General features: G+C 41.6%; 1 protein-coding gene across 2 annotated transcripts in view; it reads right to left on the bottom strand.

The window, feature by feature from the left end:
* Positions 1-13,894, bottom strand: part of MEAF6 (MYST/Esa1 associated factor 6) — a 115,941-nt gene that overhangs the window by 93,841 nt on the left and 8,206 nt on the right. For both annotated transcript variants that reach the window (XM_069223876.1, XM_069223877.1), the window contains exons 3-4: positions 7,024-7,111; positions 5,815-5,860 (exon numbers count right to left, since the gene is read on the bottom strand). In XM_069223876.1, coding sequence (XP_069079977.1) covers positions 5,815-5,860; positions 7,024-7,111 — 134 coding nt within the window. The remainder of the gene's footprint in view (positions 1-5,814; positions 5,861-7,023; positions 7,112-13,894) is intronic.

Here is a 13,894-nt window from a genome sequence, read left to right as displayed (position 1 = left end):
TAAGTGGGTGCTCCGACAGGGGGGGGTGGTGTTGTGTGGGGGGGTGTATGTGCGTGTGTGTATGCGGCTGTGTGCCGAGTGTTGCATGTGTGTGCATGCTTGGGGATGTGAGTGCGTTTATGTATGTAAGTGTGTGTGGATGTGTGTGTGAATGGATGAATGCATGCGTGGATGAATGTGGGAATGGGTGTGTGTATGCATGTGTGCAGGTAGGGGTGTGTATGAAGGGAGGGTTGGGAGGGAACCTGTGGAGAGGGGGGAGGGAGATGGAGAGGGGGCGGGGAAGACTCCTATCAGTGACAGGGAAGGGATTCCCTGTCACTGATAGTGTCTATAGCCATGGTTTTCGTGGCGGTAAGGAAGCCACGAAAACCATGGCGGTAGGCGGGGTCATAATCCCGCAGGCAGGCAGGCAAGTGACAGCCCCCGGGCTCGAGATTCATGTCTCCAGCCTGGGGGCCATTACCGCTGTGGCAGTCGGTGTGGTACATTGGCGGCTTGGCTTCAGCCAAATCGCCAGTGTCATAATATGGAGGAAAATACCACCAGCCTGTTGGCAGTACTTCCCTTCATATTACCGCTGACCGCCGGGGTCATAATGACCTACTATATGCTGAGAACTGTTAGTAAACAACTCTTCTTTTTGTTTCTAGTGTGCCACAGCCGCTCGAGTGTGCACTAAAAGGTTCAGGAAGTGCAGCCCCTCCTGTGCAGTGTTGCAAGGCAGCAGAATAAACCCAGTGACGCACGTCTATGTTTTATCCCAATCGCCCAACCCCCCCCCCCCAACACCACGTTGGAGGCAGTGAGTGAATTAAGGTTGTGGTTACTTGTTTCATTCGCCGCCTCAGGTGGCATTAGAGGTCCAGCACAGTCTCTGGGGTCGGAGCCAGCTGTAGTGCATGACACACTAGGCTAGTACACCCCACGCCACTCTAAGACACACCAATACACTCTCTTGTACTCTACTCCACACTACGTAACACCACTCCACTTGATTCTACTCTACTGTATGAGACTTGACTTCACTATACAATAATCCAGTCTACGCAGCGCCACTGTTTTACTCACTTCTATACTCTAGGAAACTCTACTACACTATATGCCCTGACATTTTACTACTGTCTATAGCCCTTCACTCCACTGTACAACATTGTACTATACTGTATGCTACTCTACGACACTCTACGATACTCTAGTTCACTATACAACACTGTACACAACTCTTTGTATGCCACTGCACCCCACTTTACTTCACTGTAGTCCGACAGTACTCGATGCCATGAATATGACGCCCGGCCGGCATCTTGGGATGGCACTAGCCGGCAATATACAAACATTAAAAATACTGTAAATCGAGTCACATGGCACAATAGACATTAAGGAGTGGCCAGTAGAGGACTGCAGCTATAACTCGATGTTAAATGGATGGGGCGGGCAGGAAATGCTATTTGAAAGAGACCAGCATAATAAACTTGGGCCCTGATTTATACTTTTTGACGCTAAACTGCGCTAACGCAGTTTAGCGTCCAAAAGTATACTGCCGGCTAGCGCCATCTCAAGACGCCGGCCGGGCGTCATATTCATGGCATGGCCTTAGCCGGCGGTAAGGCCCGGTTAGCGTCAAAATAGTTCATGCTAACCGGGTGGGGGAAGCGTAGTGAAAACTGGAGGTTGTGCATCAAAGAATGGCACTAGTCAGGTTAGAGTCAAGAAAATGACTAACCTGAGTAGCGCCATATTTCGGCACACAACCCCCATGGACATGACTCCTGTCTAAGTAAAGACAGGAGTCATGCCCCCCAGCCCAATGGCCATGCCCAGGGGACTTATGTCATTGGGGCCAGTGCCATGTAGGGGGGCAATATACTCACCTCTATTTACTTGGGATGGGGTCCCCCCCCCTCCTTAAGTGTCTGCCTGGTGTCGGTGGGGGTGTCCCTGGGGCCAGGGAAGGGCACCTGTGTGCTTTTTCCATGGCCTTTGACTGTGGAAAAAGGCCCGCAGGTCCCCTAATGCCTGCCCTGACCCAGGCGTTAAATGATGGCGCTAAGCAAGCTTAGCGCCATTATTTAGGCCCGCCTCCCTCCCGTGCACCATTTTTGCACGGGAGGATAAATAACGGCCTGGGCCTTAGAGGCATTTTTTGCCTGGGAACGCCTACCTTGCATCTCATAGTTTTCCGCAGGCAAAAAATGACTAACTCCAATATTTTGACACTAGACGGGTCTTGCATAGAAATATAAATATGGAGTTAAGTTTGCACTGAAATAGCGTAAAAAAAAAAAACAAAGATGCTATTTCAGCACAGAGTATAAATATGCTCCCTAGTGTGTACTTTCCATACTACAGTTGTCACAGATCAAACTGTCCACTCACTCCACAGCTGTTGCATATTGTTTGGGGTCAAGGGCAACAGGTTTTCATGTTTATTTTGTCCTTAGGACAAGTAGGCCCAACCCCCTGCAGCATAAACCCTTTGTCTGCCAGTTTACAGAGAAGGGTACTGTCTGCGGTTGAGGTAATATGATAATGCTGTTCAAACTCGTATTTATGGTTCATTAATGAAAAGCTTTCATCATTAGGGTGAGCGATGTAAATAAACATTTTATGGTCACACTGCACTACCGACAGTGGTTTCAGAAAAAAAAAAAAAGTGTACAAACATGTTTGAAAAGTTTAACAATATGAGGCTAAGTATAATGCTCCCAGAATGCTCTCTGATTAGATGCAAATATGTACAGAAGCTTGTAAGCAAGAGTGATGATTCTTTGCTAGTAAAAAAGGAAAAAAAAGTTTTGCTACTATGAAATTTTAGGTGCTATTTCTTTGAGCATCATTTAGTAAAATGTGTTGATGCACGCTATTATCTCCCAAAAATATTTCTAATGGAAAATCAGTGTAACCATTTTCAACAAGATTATGAGAAGCACAGGCAAAGCCAACTGATCCAACATTTTTTGAGAGTCTTTTGGTTTCGTCAATACGCGTTTTCTTTTGACATGCTTTTGTAACCCTTTATTGTTGTGGGAGCTGCCAGGCCCTCGCCATTGTAACAAACATTGGTAAAAAGCAAAAAAAAAATGTTTTGTCTCAAAAAGCACACATTGCTACCAGTGGCATAACAAAGCCCCCCCCTCCAGGGGCATGCAGCACAGCACCTGCGCTGAGGGGGTCTGGAGCGAGGGGTCCCTCCAGGTTCTTTGCAGGGGGGCCACCTCCAGTTTCGTTACGCCACTGACTGCCACAGTAGTTCCTGCATTGAACAAAACTACTTTGTGTGCCAATATGCTCCTTGTGGAAAAGCAGAATGTGATCACTCACAGTAAAGGCCGCCGATAGAGAAACAGTAGTTTAATAAAAAACAAAATTTCTTTGTTAACGCCAGAACTAATTAGGGACCCAATTCTTAAGGAAAGTCACAAAAGTGCACCCATGGTATATGTCTTTGAATTAGTGGCTTTCATGAATTCACAAGAACTTACAGTAGAAGATCTGGAAATCGTACTCCTACAAAATATTTGTAAACTGTATTATAGCACTAGCAAATATGCATGTGTAGATTTGCACATGTGAAAATCTATTGAGCGTTTACAAGTTCACTTTCCCTCCAAACACTTTTTCCCAACCCTGGAAGAACTTCTACTTCTGCCATGGTCAGGAGTAAAGAGCTGGTGAAAATCCTTAAAACATGCAAGTTAGTAGGTTTGCAAATTCAATGGCATTCCAGCCCTGGAACTATTGCTTACTTTTTTCCTCCAAACCCGGTATGTAGATCTGTGGAAAGGTGGCAAAATAAGGAAATTGGTATAGTAGGGGTCGAAATTGCAAGTATTCAAGCCCTACAATCGTAGTAGCCCTGGCATGATCAGAGAGGTTATTATCAGATCTCTTGCATAATGAGATTGCTGCCATAATTTGTTGCCCCACTACATGGCACCAAAGCAGATGTTCGGTTTAAGAGACTTCAACATAAAAAAAACAGATTAAAATCTTCCTTGTGAAATTCAATCTACCAGATATCTAGTTAATAGATGTTGTATATTTACAGTCACAAAGAGAGAGAGAGTAACAGTAAAGAAATAAGACAGAAAGGAACTAGCCGTTCATGGAATTTAACAAGAAAAAGTGTCACTTCTCAACAATCTGAATGAACTCGGAGGGACCAGACAGAATGCCAAAGGCAACCCTTATTACCAAGCCCAGAGGTCAAATAATATTCTCTCTCCGTTTTTTTGACCCACGTAGTACAACACCTTGGATAAACAGAGTAATGCCACCAAGTGGACATAACTACATAGATATTATAAATAAAAAAAATATATATATATATATATATACACACACACACACACACACACACACACACACACACACACAGACACACAACGGCAAAATGAGGCACACTTTTCAACAAAATTACAAACAGAATCAACTCAAAGGACCACACTGAATGCCAAAGGTAACCCTTATTACCAAGCTCAGAGGTCAATTAATACTCTTTCTCAGTTTTATGACCGATGTATTGCAACACCTTGAATAAAAAATAAAAAAAAAAGAGTAAAACCACAAAGTGGACCAAACTGCATAGTTAGTTAGTAAAAAAAAAAAAAAAAAAAAAAATTGGGCCCACTTTTAACCAAAATTACTCATGACAGTTATCAGCACTGTATCAATGCATTTCCCCATTGACAGATTGGGCAACAAAACCTTTTGATACACCAGGCCAAAAGTTCCATATTTTTGATTAAGCATCAAGATCCAAAAAACGTTTTCAGAAATACATGGATTTTTTTTAGAAGCTTTGGCACCAGAGCCCACACAGCAACGATCCAAACAAAGTCTCGCGTTTGGGGCTCACTGGTTTAGCCAATGCTTTTTGGTGATCCTGAAAAGGACTGATCAAATGCACAATGCTTTTGCCAATGCTGTTTAGCATCATGAAAAAAAGAAAAAAAAAAAAAAAAAAACACAATTACACAGCTGCTGTTACGTCATTCTGTAGGCGCAAGAATACGTCACCACATATGTACATGCCTACTAAGTAATGTGGGCACCATATTTTACTTTTAATTGACTGATCTTAGATGGAAGAAAACAAAAACAATGCATTTTAAGTCTGTAGAGCCCATTTGTGGAGAGCCAGCAGCAATTTGCTGCCTGGGCCTCTAAAAATATACAAGTTTCAAAAAAATGAACCATAGGAGTGGGGAGTAGCAATGGAGGAGCTAGTGAAGGGGGTTGGGAGAAGCAATGGAGAATAGACCGTGGGGATAAATTAAAAATTAAACCAGGGAATGAGACAGCAACATGAAGGAAGCTAGCAAAATGTAGCTTTGGGGGATTTCAGGTGTAGAAGCACACGGGCAAGAGCAAGACAGAGCAAAGGGGAAAGAAGCAGATGGGTGAGAGAGTTCAACATGGATTGAGGGAGCGGAGAAGCACACGAGGAAGACAGCTGGAAAACATAAAACAAAAAACACAACAGATGGTATGCTCTAGGGGAGGGACAACACTGAATAAGCAACACGTAAATGAGAGCAACAATAAAGCCAACAAATGGTAAACAATGGGCAGGCTTTAAGCCCACTGGAAGTATTTCAATAATACTTCCAAAGGACTGTCAAAAATGTATGTGTTCTGTTACATTCTGGGAAAACAGAAGCACACAAATGTAGAGCAGATAGCTATGGCTAAACATAGCCAGAGACAATATACCCTATTTTAGTATTCCAAACAGAAACACATTAATTCAAACACAGATTACATGATAACTGGACATTTTGCCTAATGATACAAGAATGCCAAACTTACTCTTTTCAATCAACTGATCTTGCACGCCAGCCAACGAACTTACAGCCTGGACACATCAAAAGAGAGAAAAACAAAATTAGGTGGCAACTTAACTTATTATTTGCAACTGTAATTCGCTTTGTCAGTTTAGAACAAAACCATTGGCACTATCACAGTTGTCATGCCAACAGTATTGGTTGTTACCCTATTAGATGATATGAGACGTCCAAAAACTAAACCTATGTTGTAGGTCAAGTATCATTAATTAGAGCAGTGGTTCTACTGTAGCGTCACCTTTGCAAATTCGGTCAATATTTAAAGTGGATCAATTTCAGCTGAAAATAAAAACCCAAATATATCTAGGAATACAAAGGAGTATAAACAAATATCTAGTTGTATTTAACTGGCCTATGGTACAAAATGCTATTAACACATGAATGTGCCTTATCTATCACCCGTCCCTGCTTTCTTGTCCTGCCCTCTAGCTCATTACTAGTGCTTTTAAATGGATGCATGTTATCAGACAAACAATGCAAGAGCAATCCAGTAATAATACAAACTGCATTCTGAGGGATCACAGTGGCTGTCTGGCTCTGAACTTTCCAAAGTAATGGCTAAAGAAATGGAAGACAAATTGTTTCTCTCTAGTATGTGCACCTCTGTTAGGCTAGAGGAGGACTCGAGACAAGTAGTAAAGGGCATATCTTACACTAGCTGTGCCTCATACAGCAACAAAGTCACATATTAATCAAGGTGCAAATTACATTATAGACACAAAGTACTCCAAATATCATTGTGTGGTGGTTTCCAAGAGGATGTCAAAGCCATATATTTTAACAGCATTCTAAACAGGATGTGGAGGCTTATTGTAAATGATCATCTTTCTAATATTGTGGAAAGTTTTGCCAAGTTAACGATGGGGAGTTGCGTTATACCCTTAGCTTGTACTTGCCAAGATGGAGAGCTGTACCCCCAGGTTGCACTTGCTAGACTCACTGCACTTATTTCACACTTTTCTGATGTCACTATTGGACCCAAAGCCCAGTCACCGACTCCTGGTTACCACTGCACAACTATTTAACCTTTTCAAAGACTATAAACTTTACAGGCACATGCCGGTTTTCCTTTTGCAGTTCTAAAATGGGTAAGAAAATCTCTTCACATACAGAATAGGGAACTTGATAGGCCATAAACTCATAAAATCATTCAAAATGTATTTTTTCCACTCACAGCCGCAGAGGTAACAGAAGACTTGCTGAAAAGTCGTTCTGCTTCTTTAAATTTTCTGTTCCTTCTGTCATTTTTGCTGTTGGAGTTCCTAAAAAGTAAGATAAAACACAAACAAGTAATAATCACAATTGTTCATCTGAAGATGTTTGGTAACGTTTCATAAATTCTGCTAAATATGCTTAATTATGAAGTGAAATCTGTAAAGCAATGTGTAACCAAATTTCCGTATTTCAAATTTATTTGTGAATATCAAACATAACGCGTATTAAAAACCGGAGGGGCTGGGGGTCAAAATAGGCTAACAGTACAAAAAAAGGTGTTTCCAACAAAATGGCATGGGTGTACAATAAGGTGGTGCATGGTTAAAGAGAAAAACAAAGGTGAATGCATAGCAGATACATAGTAAAATAATTAAAAAAAATAAAAAGAGAGAAGCTTTTTCAACCTCTCTTGTAAACCTTGGGTTGTGCTTTTTAAAATGCAGTACCACCACCGACTCCCCAGCTTGCAACAAACACAAGTATGGTTTCAAAGGCTTCACTTATTGACTACTGCTTAATCAATTCTGAAGGATGGAAAAATGTTGCAGATATGGAAACCATTGCTGAGGGTAGAAAGTGATGAGGCTTCTATAGCAATATGTGTAAATGTAAACAGTGGTGGACAGATGGAGTATGTGGTAGAGTAATGCTAACCTTTATCCAGAAGTTATCCCGACCAACGATGTGAAATCAATTCGCTAGAAGTATGGAAAATGCCAGAATAAAATCCCAATCCCTCATTCTCCAGATATGGTAATATTATTTTAGACACTTGAGAGAGGAGATGCAACAGTTTTCGGTTCCTTTCAAATGACGTTCATGGAAATAAAGTTATTTTCCAATCCCATTAAAGTATCTTATCGCAGCCTGAAAATCTCTGGTAATTGTAGCTAGTACGACTTAGAGTGTCTAAATATCAAATACAAGGTTTCAGATGCATTAATTATCCTGCATCTACTTGCATCAAATTAAGTATTATTTCAGTAATGTAGGAAACAATACAAAAACCTAGTAAAAAGTAAAAAGAAGGCAGTCCAACTTGAATCCCATTTAGAATTAAATAAAGCACCAGTAAGGAAGGATATTAAATGTTTTGGAAAAGGGTTACTTGTGTAAGGAAAGAAACACTGCATAGACAGGCCTTTGCCATACTGGGGCTAAAGAATGGTTTAACTACATCGGGAACTCATATATAATAGATTATCCTCTAAGTATCCAAAGTACCAGAATATATGAGATGCTTGTGGGCACAAATCCTCCACTGACCATTCTGGTACCAGAAGTAGAAAGAGCTCTCCTAAGTAAGAAATGGAATAAGGCACCAGGTTCCGATTTAATTTCAGTCAATTTGTAATAAGAGGAGCATAAGTTCTGGTCCCACAATTTTACTGTGGTCTTTAACGCAAGAGTTGCCAATAATATGATACTGCCTTCACAGCATTACTCTATCTTGGTACCACTGCAAAAGAAATGTAGCTAAAGCAATCCCTCAAATTATCGGCCAATTTCATTATTTGATGGGGCAGGGAAGATGCTTAGCAAGTCACTATTAAAAAGACTTTAGTGTAGGATGGATAGCGTGAATGTTTTGAATGAGTTGCCGGTTAGCTTTAGATCTTGAATTGGAACAGAGGACTAAGCAGTACATTTGTATACAACTTCTCCTAGGTACCTTGTAGTAAAGAAGAGCTCACTGTAGTTGACTTATGTTGACCTAAAGTCAGCCTTTGACAGTGTAAACCGCGAGAAACTACGGTAGTTACTACACAAGATGGGAATGGATACATCTCTTTTGAGCACAATAGTCAGATTGCATAGTAACAAGACGTTCTGTCTTGGACCCCAAGTTGAATGCAGTGATACCTTTCTTGATCACAAAAGGGAGTTTGGAGGTTTGCTTGCTAACCCCCGTTCTTTTTAGTCTGTTTTCAAACCATGTGGTTTATCATCTGATGAAGCTCGACCTCGATGTTCCAACAATGGCCGGCAATAAGGTTCCCATACTTCTTTCTGCTGTTTTGTTAGCCAGAACTGACAATGACTACATAAATTGTTAGAGAATTTTACAGGTTGTTTTAAAAACGAACTGATTATAAAAATAAAGAAAACAAAGGCTATGCTGATAAAACCGGCACTGCCCCTTAAAAGAAAGCCCAAGGTGCACTGCGAACTGACAGTGTGCACCATACTATGAGTAAATGGGTATGAGCTTTGAAGGACAACTGAGGTAGAAAGCCATATAGACAAGGCATGTCCTACAGTATGACAAACTATAAGGCCCGTACTTGGATTTAAAAAAAAAAAAAAAAAAAAAAAAAAAAAAACACACACACACACAGCCCATCAATATAATTCTCTACATTTAACAACAGAAAGTGGTGGCTGCTGCGTTGTATGGAGCAGAATGGAGCTATGTCAATTTAAACAAGCTACAATTGATAGAGAACAACTTCTTAAGGACCTTGTTGATGCTGGGCCATGCAACAACACTGTTACTGTGGTTATATTTGGAACTAGGCATTAACCTGGCAACTGATGTGACTGAGTTGCAACATGTGTTCTACTTGGTGCACCTACACAGGAAGACTCGTGCAGCAATTTACCTAAAATCAGTTCTAGAAATTGCTCAATGTAAAGGTGGGGTAGATGTAACTGGTTTGGTTATATCAAAAGATCTTTAATAACTCCACAGCATGAGCACCTTTGAAAGGACTCCACTCAAGTTGGCTCTGATTCAATAGAAATCATTAGGGAACCAGTACTTTTCACTTAATTAAAGAAGGAAGTGTTGAATATACAGGAAGGCAGGTTATTAGCAGGGTAATATAACGTATGTTAGACCTGACATCCTTGGTGTGGTTTCACCCCCTAAATTTCTGCTGTCAACCCTCCTGTTTTGCTCACTTCGTTTTAGCTGGCTTTAAGATTCTGCACATTTTACCACTGCTAACCAGTGCTAAAGTGCTTGTGCTCTCGCCTTAGAACATATGCCTATTGGGTATCAGCCAATTGTACTATCTAATTTACCTAATGCATATTAAAGTGGTAATACATCTACCAAGGGCCTGCAAATGTAATGCTACTAGTGGGTCGGCAGCACAGATTGAGCACCCACTCTTGAGCAGCACTTTAAACATGCCTCAGCCCTGCAATTGCATCCTGTGTTTTCAGTTTTAAACTGCCATTTTGACCCCCAAACCTTCCCTTTTAATCAATATAAATCACACCTAGGGTAAACCTTGGTCGGCCGAAAGCTGGGCATGGACTTTTAGGTTTTACATGCCCTTGTAGTAAGGAACTCAAATTCGATTTTTACTATTGCAAGGCCTACCTCTCCATTAGAATAACATTGGAGTTTGCTTATTACATTTAATAAGATGAAACCTCCAAATGGGAGCAGGTAACCAGTTCCTGTTTAGTGTCTTTGTAACTGTAATGTAAAATCCCCTCTTATGGTAAAGTCAAATCTTAAATGACAATTTGTAAAATGCCTCTTGTAGAAAGATGGCATTTTCCTGTGTTAGCCATTTGGTGCCTGCAGTCTGTCTCTGGGTCACATGACTGGGTGTAGCTGACAGATGAACATTGTCTATTCCTCCTAGACAGCCACACACAACAGAGAGCTAAGGTGTGCCTGGATGGGCCATCACTGGCAGGATCGGGAGCGAAGCTGGGCACAGCTCTACTTACACTTGAATAGACTGTGTCCTGCCTTAAAAAAAAAAGGGCATCATACCCCTGTTGTAAGTCTGGAGCAAGGAAAACTGGGCACTTAGAAGCTTTGCCCACTTTTAAGAAGCTATCTGGTATAAATATTGGACCTCAGACACCAACTCTTCAGTACACTTCTGAACCTATAGAGACTCTGCCAGGAAAAAGAACTGATGTGCTGCTGAAAAGACTGCCACTCTGCTGAACTACTGTCTTGCTATACTGCTGCCATGCTGCCCTCCTCACTCAGTCAGAGGGACTGGACCTGACCCCGAACTTAGGACTCCCAGAGTGGCTCCAATTACTTGTCTGCTGGCCTCCTGTTTAGAGCCAGAGGGACGTAACAGCCTCTCAACCACTTGAACCAGCACCCAGATTCAGCTGGATCCTGCACCTTACCACCCAGTGATGTCCCTGAGGTCCTGGACCCTTGATCTGTCCTCAGTGGAGCTGAATTCAAGTTTTTTGGCTTTTCCTGACCACGAACGGGCCCATTGGCATCAAAACCTTGTTGCTTGCACTGCCTGCCAAAGCAAAGTATGTCAACCAGACTCTTCCAGCTACAGCATTGACCGCTCGTTGGGAGTGCCACCACGAAGCTCTGGCCGCCTGTTCCCTATGACAACTAGATTTTCACACTACAGCAACGACCATCCACGATGGCAGGCCTGCTCTTCGAGTTACGTCGACGACCATCTGTGATGTTGGCCTGCTCTTCACAGCCCCCTTCACCACAAATGGGACTCTTTGCACTAGACTGAAAGGATAACTTTTGAGCTGGACTAACCTCTATATCTGTATCCGTGCTCTATTGCAGTCGGCCTGAACTTGTGACTTTCTCCCAGCCGTGCACGCCCACACAGCCGCCACGGGCCCTTTGGGCTTTTTGGCATTATTTTTACTTAAATGTGTAAAATTGCGTATCTCAGGTTCTACTGATAGGAATTTTGTTGTTTTGGTCTTGATTTGTTATATTTTACTCTTTGCTTCTAAATTGGTGTGGATTTTGTCTTGTGTTTTCACTTTATTGCTGTTTGAATTGCTGCATAAATACTTTAAATATTGCCTCTAAGTTAAGCCTGAGTGCTGTGTGTCAAGCTAGTAGAGGTTTGAGCAAAGGTTGATAAGCGGTTTGATTGTGCCTCATCTTGACAAGGATAATGGTCGATGCTTGAGTAGGGTTTCACTTCACTCAACCAGTAACCCAATTTCGCACAGTATATGAATTGGAATTAGGGTTGAAAAGTACCCTAAATTGCAGGGAAGCTCTGCACCTCAACTTTGCAACACCACAACAACGGGACAACACTTTAATTCTACTCCCTCACAGCTATCAGAAAGGCAACAATGAAACAACATACTGAAATATTAAGCATATATTATTATTGTTATTAAGTGAATATTTGAAAAGCCCAGTTATCATTCATGAGGAGTCTCTGGACACGATCTTAAAAAAATAAGCATATTTCTTGGACTGACAGGAAAGACAATCTCTGTTATGCTAAGTTTTGTTAACCATGTTGTTAACGGAAGGGCGCATCAGAAACTACTGCATCACAACTTTGAAAAGGTAATTTAAAAAAATGAACAACCATAAGAAAAAAGGGGAAAAAAAGAGGCTTAGGTGGAGAAAAGTCAAGAAGTAGAACTGTGTTGTGAAGCATATGGGCGCCATTATAGAACAAGCACTGATTTTTGTTTTAATGAATTTAGAGATGAATACTTTAAGAGAGTAGCTGAGCGGGCCTTCTACAAAAACCAGGAAGCATCTAACTGTAGAGCCTTGGAACTCGGTGTATTCCAGAAGCACACATGATGAAATAGCAGAGAACAAGAGAAGTCACATACCTGTAGCAACCTGGAGTTCTCAGCAAAGAGGAAATAAGAAGCCACTCATTGCACAACTACCAAGCTTCATGCATGGTGAGTTGGTCGAGTCCAGCGTTTTCTTTTAATTCTATGACTTGTTGACAGGACGTTTAATGGAATAAAACAAAACTACAAGTCCCAGAATTCACAGAAAAACCTGGAGTCGGGCAGCTAGTTACATATGTACCCACAAAACTTGGCAGGGCTGACTGACACTTGCAACACCCTAAAACTCTCAGCATGCACACGCAGTGCTCTCACAATCACATGCCAGGCGACAGAGAGCATGGCAAGCCACATTCCTCGCTGTAAAAATCTGAGCTATGAGCAATAAATATAACGGTAACACAATCACACGGCAGGATGCATATGTCAGGAAAAGCTATACATGTAAAAGAAGAATGTATGTACAAACAGCGCACATCAGGCAATAGAGGCCAGGAGAAACAATATAACAAAAAAATGTAATGCCACAGTATGGACGGACATTCAGCAGCCCCAGAACTACAACCTCTGCAGCAGAGACCACTCCTGATTCATATGCATGTGGCTTAAGAGTAAAGCAACGAACCTTGAAAAATGGGTTGAAAAGACCCAAATCAGTGTTGTAATGTTATGTTTTTCATAAAACATACTGGTCAACTCAAAAGAGAACACCACAAGAGCAGGAGGAGGATAGCAGCATACAAGGCAAAAAGCTGGAAAACACATGTACTCTTGTTGAGTGTCTAAGCAAACAGAAAAACAAGTCCCTAAAATTAAGCAGTGGAAGGACACAAGTAGAGAGGGTATGTTCCAGGGGAGGGACAGACATAAGATGGACAAGGCGAGCAACAGAACAAGAAGCAAGCAAATAAAAATGACAATAAAGCCAGTCAATTGTAAACAATGGCAGACTAAGCCCACTGTAAGATGTGATAAGCTCACAATTGGTTTTTTTGTAACCAGCAGTGGTGTCGAATTTAACAAAATATCTACTTGTCCATAGGTCAGAATGCCTCCTGTAAAAAAATCCACTTGTCCCTTTGGTGCCAATTAGAGCAGTGACAAATTATGGCAGCAATTTTGTTATATAATAGCTCTGATAATAGCCGCTCAGATTATGCCAGTGCTCATACAATAAACCAGTTTGAATATTAGCAATATTCTTTTGCCACCTTTCCACAGATCTCAGACTGGGGCCGAAAGTAGCAGTATGCAATAGTTCCAGGGATGGAGTGCTCATGTGAATCTGTGCAGGCCTACTAACT

Source organism: Pleurodeles waltl, chromosome 3_1 (genome assembly GCF_031143425.1).
Source record: "Pleurodeles waltl isolate 20211129_DDA chromosome 3_1, aPleWal1.hap1.20221129, whole genome shotgun sequence".
Classification (NCBI taxonomy): domain Eukaryota; kingdom Metazoa; phylum Chordata; class Amphibia; order Caudata; family Salamandridae; genus Pleurodeles; species Pleurodeles waltl.
Note: the sequence above shows the minus strand (reverse complement) of the source record. Positions and strands in the feature narration are given on the sequence as shown.